The sequence below is a fragment of the Salmo salar genome, unplaced genomic scaffold (assembly GCF_965601325.2).
Source record: "Salmo salar unplaced genomic scaffold, fSalSal1 ptg000838l, whole genome shotgun sequence".
NCBI classification, from domain to species: Eukaryota; Metazoa; Chordata; class Actinopteri; order Salmoniformes; family Salmonidae; genus Salmo; species Salmo salar.
Window position 1 is genome coordinate 592,488 of NW_027675516.1, and position 12,381 is coordinate 604,868.

General features: G+C 39.2%; 1 protein-coding gene across 1 annotated transcript in view; it reads right to left on the bottom strand.

Annotated features, from left to right (window-relative positions):
• Nucleotides 1-6,993: 6,993 nt before the first annotated feature.
• LOC145877297 (NLR family CARD domain-containing protein 3-like) overlaps nucleotides 6,994-12,381 on the bottom strand; it is a 35,273-nt gene continuing 29,885 nt past the window's right edge. Inside the window, exon 4 of the mRNA XM_082972606.1 lies at nucleotides 6,994-7,059. Within this exon, the coding sequence (XP_082828732.1) occupies nucleotides 6,994-7,059 (66 nt within the window). The remainder of the gene's footprint in view (nucleotides 7,060-12,381) is intronic.

Genomic DNA, 12,381 nt, shown 5'->3' on the forward strand with positions numbered 1-12,381 from the left:
AAATGCACAGTTTAATACATTTACAGAGTGATCCTCTATCACAGGTTAATACATTTACATCGTGATCCTCTATCACAGTTTAATACATTTACATAGTGGTCCTCTATCACAGTTTAATACATTGACAGAGTGATCCTCTATCCCAGTTTAATACATTTACAAAGTGATCCTCTATCACAGTTTAATACATTTACAGAGTGATCCTCTATCACAGTTTAATACATTTACATAGTGATCCTCTATCACAGTTTCATACATTTACAGAGTGATCCTCTATCACAGTTTAATACATTTACATAGTGAGCCTCTATTCCAGTTTAATACATTTACAGAGTGATCCTCTATCACAGTTTAATACATTTACAAAGTGAACCTCTATCACAGTTTAATACATTTACAAAGTGATCCTCTATCACAGTTTAATACATTTACAAAGTGATCCTCTATCACAGTTTAATACATTTACAGAGTGATCCTCTATCACAGTTTAATACATTTACAGAGTGATCCTCTATCACAGTTTAATACATTTACAGAGTGATCCTCTATCACAGTTTAATACATTTACAAAGTGATCCTCTATCCCAGTTTAATACATTTACAAAGTGATCCTCTATCACAGTTTAATACATTTACAAAGTGAACCTCTATCACTATTCCAGTTTAATACATTTACATAGTGATTCTCTATCCCAGTTTAATACATTTACATAGTGATCCTCTATCACAGTTTAATACATTTACAGAGTGAACCTTTATCCCAGTTTAATACATTTACAAAGTGATCCTCTATCACTATTCCAGTTTAATACATTTACATCGTGATCCTCTATCACAGTTTAATACATTTACATCGTGATCCTCTATCACAGTTTAATACATTTACAGAGTGATCCTCTATCCCAGTTTAATACATTTACAGAGTGACCCTCTATCAGAGTTTAATACATTTACAGAGTGATTCTCTATCCCAGTTTAATACATTTACAGAGTGACCCTCTATCACAGTTTAATACATTTACAGAGTGAACCTCTATTCCAGTTTAATACATTTACAGAGTGATCCTCTATCACAGTTTAATACATTTACATCGTGACCCTCTATCACAGTTTAATACATTTACAGAGTGATCCTCTATTCCAGTTCAATACATTTACATCGTGATCCTCTATCACAGTTTAATACATTTACAAAGTGATCCTCTATCACAGGTTAATACATTTAGAGTGATCCTCTATCACAGTTTAATACATTTACATCGTGATCCTCTATCACAGTTTAATACATTGACAGAGTGATCCTCTATCCCAGTTTAATACATTTACAAAGTGATCCTCTATCACAGTTTAATACATTTACAGAGTGATCCTCTATCACAGTTTAATAGATTTACAGAGTGATCCTCTATCACAGGTTAATACATTGACAGAGTGATCCTCTATCCCAGTTTAATACATTTACAAAGTGATCCTCTATCACAGTTTAATACATTTACAGAGTGGTCCTCTATAACAGTTTAATACATTTACAGAGTGATCCTCTATAACAGTTTAATACATTTACAGAGTGACCCTCTATCACATTTTAATACATTTACAAAGTGATTCTCTATCACAGTTTAATACATTTACATAGTGATACTCTATCCCTATCACAGTTTAATACATTTACATAGTGATCCTCTATCCCAGTTTAATACATTTACAGAGTGACCCTCTATCACAGTTTAATACATTTACAGAGTGAACCTCTATTCCAGTTTAATACATTTACAGAGTGATCCTCTATCACAGTTTAATACATTTACATCGTGATCCTCTATCACAGTTTAATACATTTACAGAGTGATCCTCTATTCCAGTTCAATACATTTACATCGTGATCCTCTATCACAGTTTAATACATTTACAAAGTGATCCTCTATCACAGGTTAATACATTTAGAGTGATCCTCTATCACAGTTTAATACATTTACATCGTGATCCTCTATCACAGTTTAATACATTGACAGAGTGATCCTCTATCCCAGTTTAATACATTTACAAAGTGATCCTCTATCACAGTTTAATACATTTACAGAGTGATCCTCTATCACAGTTTAATACATTTACAGAGTGATCCTCTATCACAGGTTAATACATTGACAGAGTGATCCTCTATCCCAGTTTAATACATTTACATCGTGATCCTCTATCACAGTTTAATACATTTACAGAGTGGTCCTCTATAACAGTTTAATACATTTACAGAGTGATCCTCTATAACAGTTTAATACATTTACAGAGTGACCCTCTATCACATTTTAATACATTTACAAAGTGATTCTCTATCACAGTTTAATACATTTACATAGTGATACTCTATCCCTATCACAGTTTAATACATTTACATAGTGATCCTCTATCCCAGTTTAATACATTTACAGAGTGATCCTCTATCCCAGTTTAATACATTTACAGAGTGATCCTCTATTCCAGTTTAATACATTTACATAGTGATCCTCTATCACAGTTTAATACATTTACAGAGTGATCCTCTATCCCAGTTTAATACATTTACAAAGTGACCCTCTATTCCAGTTTAATACATTTACAGAGTGATCCTCTATAACAGTTTAATACATTTACATAGTGATCCTCTATCACAGTTTAATACATTTACAGAGTGACCCTCTATTCCAGTTTAATACATTTACAGAGTGATCCTCTATAACAGTTTAATACATTTACAAAGTGGCGGCTGCAGGCCATGGAAACCCATTCCATGAATCTCCCAATGAACAGTGTTTGTGCTGACGTTGCTTCCAGAGGCAGTTTGGAACTCGGTAGTGAGTGTTGCAACCGAGGACAGATGATTTTTACGTGCTATCCGTTTCAGCACTCTGTGGTCCCATTCTGTGAGCTTGTGTGGCCTACCACTTCCTGGCTGAGCCGTTGTTGCTCCAAGACATTTCCATTTCACAATAACAGCACTTACAGTTGACCGGGGCAGCTCTAGCAGGGCAGAAATGTGATGAACTGACGTGTTGGAAAGGTGGCATCCTATGACGGTGCCACGTTGAAAGTCACTGACCTCTTCAGTAAGGCCTTTCTTCTGCCAGTGTTTTCCTATGGAGATCGCTTGGCCGTGTGCTCGATTTTATACACCTGTCAGCAACGGGTGTGGCTGAAATAGCCGAATCCACTAATTGGAAGGGGTGTCCATATATAGTGTATATATATATATATATATATATATAGTGCATTTAATTTTGAGTTGGCCTCCCAATATTACACTTTATATACATCACAGAAGACTGAAATATAACAAAACCATTTGACACAGAAACACCATATTTTCTCAGTTTAAACCAATATAATGTTTATTAATGATGAAATGATGAAACATATTAATAAGGTTCCACCCATGAGGTCACTAGAGGGAAATTTGGTCATTTGACTCACTTCCACCGCATCATTAATTGGGGTGTGTTTGTGTGTGGATGTGTGTGTGCGTGCGTAGCTATCCGACACATGTGCTTGCATGTGTGTTTTTTGTGCACGTGTCTGCATGCGTTATCTATGTAGGCTACATCATATACATGTATAACCTTACAGAACTGTTGTTATTCAATGTGTTTCTGTGGGCTAATAGCAGTAAGGCCAAATTCAATGTCTAATCAAATATCTGTTTTCATTACTTACAGGGGTCCTAAAAGTCCAAATGAAATATCTAAATGATACTTGGTATGACCATCTTAAAACAATTCCCTATGTCAGCTTAGTAGAAACCCATCCCTGGGCCCTTAGACCTTTTTAAAGGCAATGTTCCTGTGTCAGCAGTGATGGAATTTATGGTAAACGCTGCAGATGTCGGTTGAAATGGAAATTACCTTTAACTGTCAAGTGTTCTCCAACACAGCCTCCATTTGAATCCTGGCCTGAGTATACGACTTGGTTCCTGTTTTCCTCTGAGGAATGTGCACAAACATTCCATACAGGGCTAATGGCCAACAGAACATTAGACCATTCTTAGCCTCTATGGGCTAGGTGGGACGCTAGCGTGCCACCCGTGGTGCACTCCATCAACAGCAGGTGCATTTCAAATGCGGCAAATTTGAATCCAAATAAATGTCAAAATTCAAATTTTTCAAACATACAACTATTTTACACCCTTTGAAAGATAAACATCTCCTTAAACTAACCACGTTTTACGATTTCAAAAAGGTTTTACGGCGAAAGCATAAATTTAGAGTATGTTAGGACAGTACATTTACAAGAGTTGTGTGTAATGTTTTGTCAAGTCAAAGACAGGGTCACCAAAACCATAAAACCAGCTAAAATGATGCACTAACCTTTTACAATCTCCATCAGATGACACTCCTAGGACATTATGTTAGACAATGCATGCATTTTTAGTTCTATCAAGTTCATATTTATATCCAAAAACAGCGTTTTACTATGGCATTGATGTTGAGGAAATCGTTTCCCTCCAATAACCGGCAGTCAAGTCAGCGTCACAAATTAAATAATTAAAATTAGAAAACATTGGTAAAATATTATATTGTCATTTAAAGAATTATAGATTTACATCTCTTGAACGCAATCAACTTGCCAGATTTAAAAATAACCTTACTGGGAAATCACACTTTGCAATAATCTGAGCACTGCGCCCAGAAAAATACGCGTTGCGATACAGACTAGACGTCATGTTGGGGAGATCTAAAATCGAAAATACTATGTAAATAATCCATTACCTTTGATTCTCTTCATCAGATGTCACTTCCAGGTATCACAGGTCCATAACGAATGTAGTTTTGTTCAAAAAAGCTCATCATTTATGTCCAAAAATCTCCGTCTTGTTAGCACATGATCTAAGCCAGCCGGACTTCTCGTCATGAACGAGGGGAAAAAATATATTTACGTTCGTTCAAACATGTCAAACGTTGTATAGCATAAATCATTAGGGCCTTTTTTAACCAGAACATGAATAATATTCAAGGTGGACGAATGCATACTATTTTATAACGTATTGGAACGAGGGTACCCAACATGAACTCGCGCGCCAGGTGTCTAATGGGACATCATCGTTCCATGGCTCTTGTTCGGTCAGATCTCCCTCCAGAAGACTCAAAACACTTTGTAAAGGCTGGTGACATCTAGTGGAAGCAATAGGAAGTGCCAAAATATTCCTCAGCCCCTGTGTTTTTCAATGGGATAGGTTTAAAGGTAATACAACACATCAGGTATACACTTCCTGTCAGAAAATGTCTCAGGGTTTTGCCTGACAAATGAGTTCTGTTATACTCACAGACACCATTCAAACAGTTTTAGAAACTTTAGAGTGTTTTCTATCCATATATAATAAGTATATGCATATTCTAGTTACTGGGTAGGATTAGTAACCAGATTAAATCGGGTACATTTTTTTATCCAGACGTGCAAATGCTGCCCCCTAGCCCTAACAGGTTTTAAAGGGTCTCCAAAAAAACCTCATATGCTATGACATCAAAGCGTTTCCAATGGCTGCCACTGTACAAGGTACATGTCCACCTGTTGAAGTAAAGCCCTTCAGTGTGATGATAAAGCCATGTCTGCTGGTACTTGTACACCCTAGTGTCCTTATAATGTCCTTAGTGGAACCCTGTCCGTGTCCCACTATCTCAATAAGGTCTGCACAATAAATTGTCAATGATCTCAACAGCTGAGACAGAGCCATTGCGCTTACACTATATCCCAAGGAAATCTGAGTGAGAAAGGCTTTGTCCTTCTTTTCTAACAAGAACCACACGCATTATCTATTAACATAACCTTACCTTTTTTACTTTCTGTTTTTTATTAGAGTTTTTTTGTATCAAGTTGTGCCCTAAAACTCTACTTTCTGAAGAGCGTCATCATCGTGGCTGGTCTGGTGCAGCTGGTCAGTCAGACAGACATGCCTTAAAGGGTCTCCTAACGCCTCTGCCATGTCTGCTGGGGACTACACTTCCATGTCCTTACAGTGTCTTCACAGGAATCCTGTCCCACGGTCTTGTCTTGTCCTTATATAACAGGAATCCTGTCCCACGGTCTTGTCTTGTCCTTATATAACAGGAATCCTGTCCCACGGTCTTGTCTTGTCCTTATATAACAGGTATCCTGTCCCACGGTCTTGTCTTGTCCTTATATAATAGGAATCCTGTCCCACGGTCTTGTCTTGTCCTTATATAACAGGAATCCTGTCCCACGGTCTTGTCTTGTCCTTATATAACAGGAATCCTGTCCCACGGACTTGTCTTGTCCTTATATAACAGGAATCCTGTCCCACGGACTTGTCTTGTCCTTATATAACAGGAATCCTGTCCCACGGTCTTGTCTTGTCCTTATATAACAGGAATCCTGTCCCACGGTCTTGTCTTGTCCTTATATAACAGGAATCCTGTCCCACGGTCTTGTCTTGTCCTTATATAACAGGAATCCTGTCCCACGCTCTTGTCTTGTCCTTATATAACAGGAATCCTGTCCCACGGTCTTGTCTTGTCCTTATATAACAGGAATCCTGTCCCACGGTCTTGTCTTGTCCTTATATAACAGGAATCCTGTCCCACGGTCTTGTCTTGTCCTTATATAACAGGAATCCTGTCCCACGGTCTTGTCTTGTCCTTATATAACAGGAATCCTGTCCCACGGTCTTGTCTTGTCCTTATATAACAGGAATCCTGTCCCACGGTCTTGTCTTGTCCTTATATAACAGGAATCCTGTCCCACGGTCACAGTAAAGTCTCTTTATAATAGCTAATGTTCTCAATAATAACAAAGCCAGAGGCACAGGGCTAACACTTATCAAATTCCAAGAAAACCTGAGTAGTTAGAGGAAGTGGTTGGCCTACTTTCCCACCAAGAACATTTGCATTACATTTTCTACTTCCATTCTTCGTTTTGTATTAGTGTCAAGCTGTGCCCTAAAACCCTACTTTCTGAATACCGTCATTGTCGTGGCTGGTCTGGTGCAGCAGGTTGGTCCGACAGACACAGCTAGGGGGTCACTATGACGGCCAGGAAGACGTAGCAGTGGGAGCTCACCACTAACAGGTCATTTCCCTATCAGCGCAGTGACTCCGCGCTTACAAAGGAACAGATGTGGAAACGTGGGGTGACATAGCAGCCATTATTCCATCTTCCATTTCCATCATGTTGTCCTGAAACGTGGGGTGACATAGCAGCCATTATTCCATCTTCCATTTCCATCTTGTTGTCCTGAAACGTGGGGTGACGGTGGAGACAACAGAACAGCCATTATTCCATCTTCCATTTCCATCATGTTGTCCTGAAACGTGGGGTGACGGAGGGGAAAACAGAACAGCCATTATTCAATCTTCCATTTCCATCATGTTGTCCTGAAACGTGGGGTGACGGTGGGGAAAACAGAACAGCCATCATTCAATCTTCCATTTCCATCTCTTTCCCCCGTCCTCATCAAAGTAGGAACTGTGACTTTAATATTTCCTACCGTCTGACCCCTTTCAGAATAAGACTTAGTCTACTAGGGTCCAGCATCTTGGTCTTCCTATTGACATTGTTTGTGTCAGCTGCTTATGCTTGGTGTTGTGTTGCATTCGTAAGTGGGAGGTGGGAATTTACCAGTTGTTAACCTCTATGGGCTAGGTGGGACGCTAGCGTGCCACCCGTGGTGCACTCCATCAACAGCAGGTGCATTTCAAGAGCGGCAAATTTGAATCCAAATAAATGTCAAAATTCAAATTTTTCAAACATACAACTATTTTACACCCTTTGAAAGATAAAACATCTCCTTAATCTAACCACGTTTTACGATTTCAAAAAGGTTTTACGGCGAAAGCATAAATTTAGAGTATGTTAGGACAGTACATTTACAAGAGTTGTGTGTAATGTTTTGTCAATTCAAAGACAGGGTCACCAAAACCATAAAACCAGCTAAAATGATGCACTAACCTTTTACAATCTCCATCAGATGACACTCCTAGGACATTATGTTAGACAATGCATGCATTTTTAGTTCTATCAAGTTCATATTTATATCCAAAAACAGCGTTTTACTATGGCATTGATGTTGAGGAAATCGTTTCCCTCCAATAACCGGCAGTCAAGTCAGCACCACTAATTAAATAATTAAAATTAGAAAACATTGGTAAAATATTATATTGTCATTTAAAGAATTATAGATTTACATCTCTTGAACGCAATCAACTTGCCAGATTTAAAAATAACCTTACTGGGAAATCACACTTTGCAATAATCTGAGCACTGCGCCCAGAAAAATACGCGTTGCGATACAGACTAGACGTCATGTTGGGGAGATCTAAAATCGAAAATACTATGTAAATAATCCATTACCTTTGATTCTCTTCATCAGATGTCACTTCCAGGTATCACAGGTCCATAACGAATGTAGTTTTGTTCAAAAAAGCTCATCATTTATGTCCAAAAATCTCCGTCTTGTTAGCACATGATCTAAGCCAGCCGGACTTCTCGTCATGAACGAGGGGAAAAAATATATTTACGTTCGTTCAAACATGTCAAACGTTGTATAACATAAATCATTAGGGCCTTTTTTAACCAGAACATGAATAATATTCAAGTTGGACGAATGCATACTCTTTTATAACGTATTGGAACGAGGGTACCCAACATGAACTCGCGCGCCAGGTGTCTAATGGGCCATCATCGTTCCATGGCTCTTGTTCGGTCAGATCTCCCTCCAGAAGACTCAAAACACTTTGTAAAGGCTGGTGACATCTAGTGGAAGCAATAGGAAGTGCCAAAATATTCCTCAGCCCCTGTGTTTTTCAATGGGATAGGTTTAAAGGTAATACAACACATCAGGTATCCACTTCCTGTCAGAAAATGTCTCAGGGTTTTGCCTGCCAAATGAGTTCTGTTATACTCACAGACACCATTCAAACAGTTTTAGAAAATTTAGGGTGTTTTCTATCCATATGTAATAAGTATATGCATATTCTAGTTACTGGGTAGGAGTGGTAACCAGATTAAATCGGGTATGTTTTTTTATCCAGCCGTGTCAATACTGCCCCCCCAATTTGTGGTGCTGACTTGACTGCCGGTTATTGGAGGGAAACGATTTCCTCAACATCAATGCCATAGTAAAACGCTGTTTTTGGATATAAATATGAACTTGATAGAACTAAAAATGCATGCATTGTCTAACATAATGTCCTAGGAGTGTCATCTGATGGAGATTGTAAAAGGTTAGTGCATCATTTTAGCTGGTTTTATGGTTTTGGTGACCCTGTCTTTGAATTGACAAAACATTACACACAACTCTTGTAAATGTACTGTCCTAACATACTCTAAATTTATGCTTTCGCCGTAAAACCTTTTTGAAATCGTAAAACGTGGTTAGATTAAGGAGATGTTTATCTTTCAAAGGGTGTAAAATAGTTGTATGTTTGAAAAATGTGAATTTTGACATTTATTTGGATTCAAATTTGCCGCTCTTGAAATGCACCTGCTGTTGATGGAGTGCACCACGGGTGGGACGCTTGCGTCCCACCTAGCCCATAGAGGTTAATGGTGTCTGTGAGTATAACAGAACTCATATGGCAGGCAAAAACCTGAGAAGATTTCATGCAGGAAGTGGCTTGTCTGACAAGGTGTCGTTCTTCTTGTCTCTGTTTATTGAAGACTGAGGATCTTAGCTGTAACGTGACACTTCCTACGGCTCCCATAGGCTCTCAGAGCCCGCGAAAAAGCTGAACGATATCGAGGTAGCCTCTGGCTGAAACACATTATCGCCTTTGCCTAGTGGCCGATCAGAGGACAAAGGGCTTAGGCGCGTGCCCGAGTCGACCCAGTGATTTATTTTCTTTCGTCTGTTTACCTAATTGCAGATTCCCGGTCGGAATATTATCGCAAATTTACGAGAAAAATTGCATAAAAATTGATTTTAAACAGCGGTTGACATGCTTCGAAGTACGGTAATTAAATATTTAGAAATCTTTTGTCACGAAATGCGCCGTGCGCGTGACCCTTATTTACCATTCGGATAGTGTCTTGAACGCATGAACAAAACGCCGCTGTTGGAACATAACTATGGATTATTTTGGACCAAACCAACATTTGTTATTGAAGTAGAAGTCCTGGGAGTGCATTCTGACGAAGACAGCAAGGGTAATCAAACTTTTCTAATAGTAAATCGGAGTTTGGTGAAGGCTAAACTTGCTGGGTGTCTAAATAGCTAGCCCTTTGATGCCGGGCTATCTACTTAGAATATTGCAAAATGTGCTTTCACCGAAAAGCTATTTTAAAATCGGACATATCGAGTGCATAGAGGAGTTCTGTATCTATAATTCTTAAAATAATTGTTATGCTTTTTGTGAACGTTTATCATGAGTAATTTAGTAAATTGTTAGTAAATTCGCCGGACGTTTGCGGGGGGTATGCTAGTTCTGAACGTCACATGCTAATGTAAAAAGCTGGTTTTTGATATAAATATGAACTTGATTGAACAAAACATGCATGTATTGAATAACATAATGTCCTAGGGTTGTCATCTGATGAAGATCATCAAAGGTTAGTGCTGCATTTAGCTGTCTTCTGGGTTTATGTGACATTATATGTTAACTTGAAAAATGGGTGTCTGATTATTTCTGGCTGGGTACTCTGCTGACATAATCTAATGTTTTGCTTTCGTTGTAAAGCCTTTTTGAAATCAGACAGTGTGGTTAGATTAACGAGAGTCTTGTCTTTAAAATGGTGTAAAATAGTCATATGTTTGAGAAATTGAAGTAATAGCATTTCTAAGGTATTTGAATAACGCGCCACAGGATTCCACTGGCTGTTACGTAGGTGGGACGATTTCATCCCACCTACCCTAGAGAGGATAAACCACAGCCGTCGACACAGCAGTTCTTAAAATTGGATGTAAACATAGACAACGCTGTATTAAATTTGTCAGTCTAGAGCACCAGTGAAAGGGATTTCGAAATGGGAGAAGTTAGGAGCAATTTATATAAGGACGGTATTTGGTATCATGATAAGTTACCAATACTACCTAAGTCATTGTTTAGAGATGCGGCAAGATTGACACATGGGCAGAGCCATGTGTCAACAGGGGGGATAGTAGAGCAGGTTCGGAAACACTTTGTGGCCTATTGGATAACGAACTACTTAAAAAAAAACATTTTTTATAATAGATAAGCATATTAAATGGGAAGAAGTGGTCACAACTTACTGGGTGGACACGATTAGGGTAGTTGGTTTACTAGGATCTCTCTCTTAAATAATGGATTACATTTTAGCTGATCAGGTAAACCATATAGAATGCCAGAGTTAGGGAGGCCAGAACAGGTAGACATAGAAGTTGAAGATACACTAACAGAACACATGGTTAACCAAACCCGTATGTCCGAGACTTTGTGTCCAACAGGTGAATTACAGGAGAAGATGATTCACTCAATCCAACCAGGAGACTGGGTGTGGATCCAGTCCCTGAGGAGAAAAGAACTGGAAGCAGCCACGGTGGGAGGGCCCATACCAAGTGTTCCTGGTAATAGCCTTCGTGGTGAGAATAGCTGAAAGAGCTACCTGGGTTCATATCACACATTGCGGGAGGGTAAGACACACTGACACTGTCGAACAATCACAGAGTTAGGAGAAGAACCGAATACCAATAAGGTTCGGGGGTTACCTCTCTAACAAAGATTCCCTAACCCGCCCGATCCTCACTGTGTGCGTTCATAGAAGTGAAAGTGTGGGTTGGCCTCTAGCCAGTGATATATTCTCCGGGAGGGGGTGGGGCTTTACAGGGGTACTGGTCAGTCTGAGCTGTCTGATTTTGGGAGCCATATTCCTAATACACCATGAACCACTCGAGAAGTCAGAAAGTTGTAACTTGACCCATAGTGTAGAAGATGAGGAGTTTATATGGCCTAGGTACAAAAGGTCACTCGATCTGGATAAAAAGGAAGTGAGATTAGAGTTAGGGAAGGATGTCTCAATAGAGTTCTATGCAGACCAAATGGGGTCCCTAACCTCCTGGCAGTCTAGGACTCGGACTTCATGGGGAAGATATCTGTGTAGATCCCGGTGTAACTCATGGAATCAGGTCATAGCTCACACAGAGAGAGAAGGCTATGTCAATCCACACACCCAATATAGAAACAGATGGTGTATAGTGAAGGCCAGGGTTTTTGACTGCAATCCAGAGCAAGGGAAGTATTGCTTGAAGATAGGAATGACCAATTAAAGCATAAAGAAAGAGGATTTAGGGTTATGGTATGTTGGCCTTGACCAGACCATTGTCGACACTGCGGTACCATTCTGAGTAGTAGAGGTTAGGACAGGAGATAGTTCTACCGCCAGCCAGAATACCAGTAGTACCCCTGATAAAACTGACATTACCTGTGTAGTCATCCAGAGCCAAGG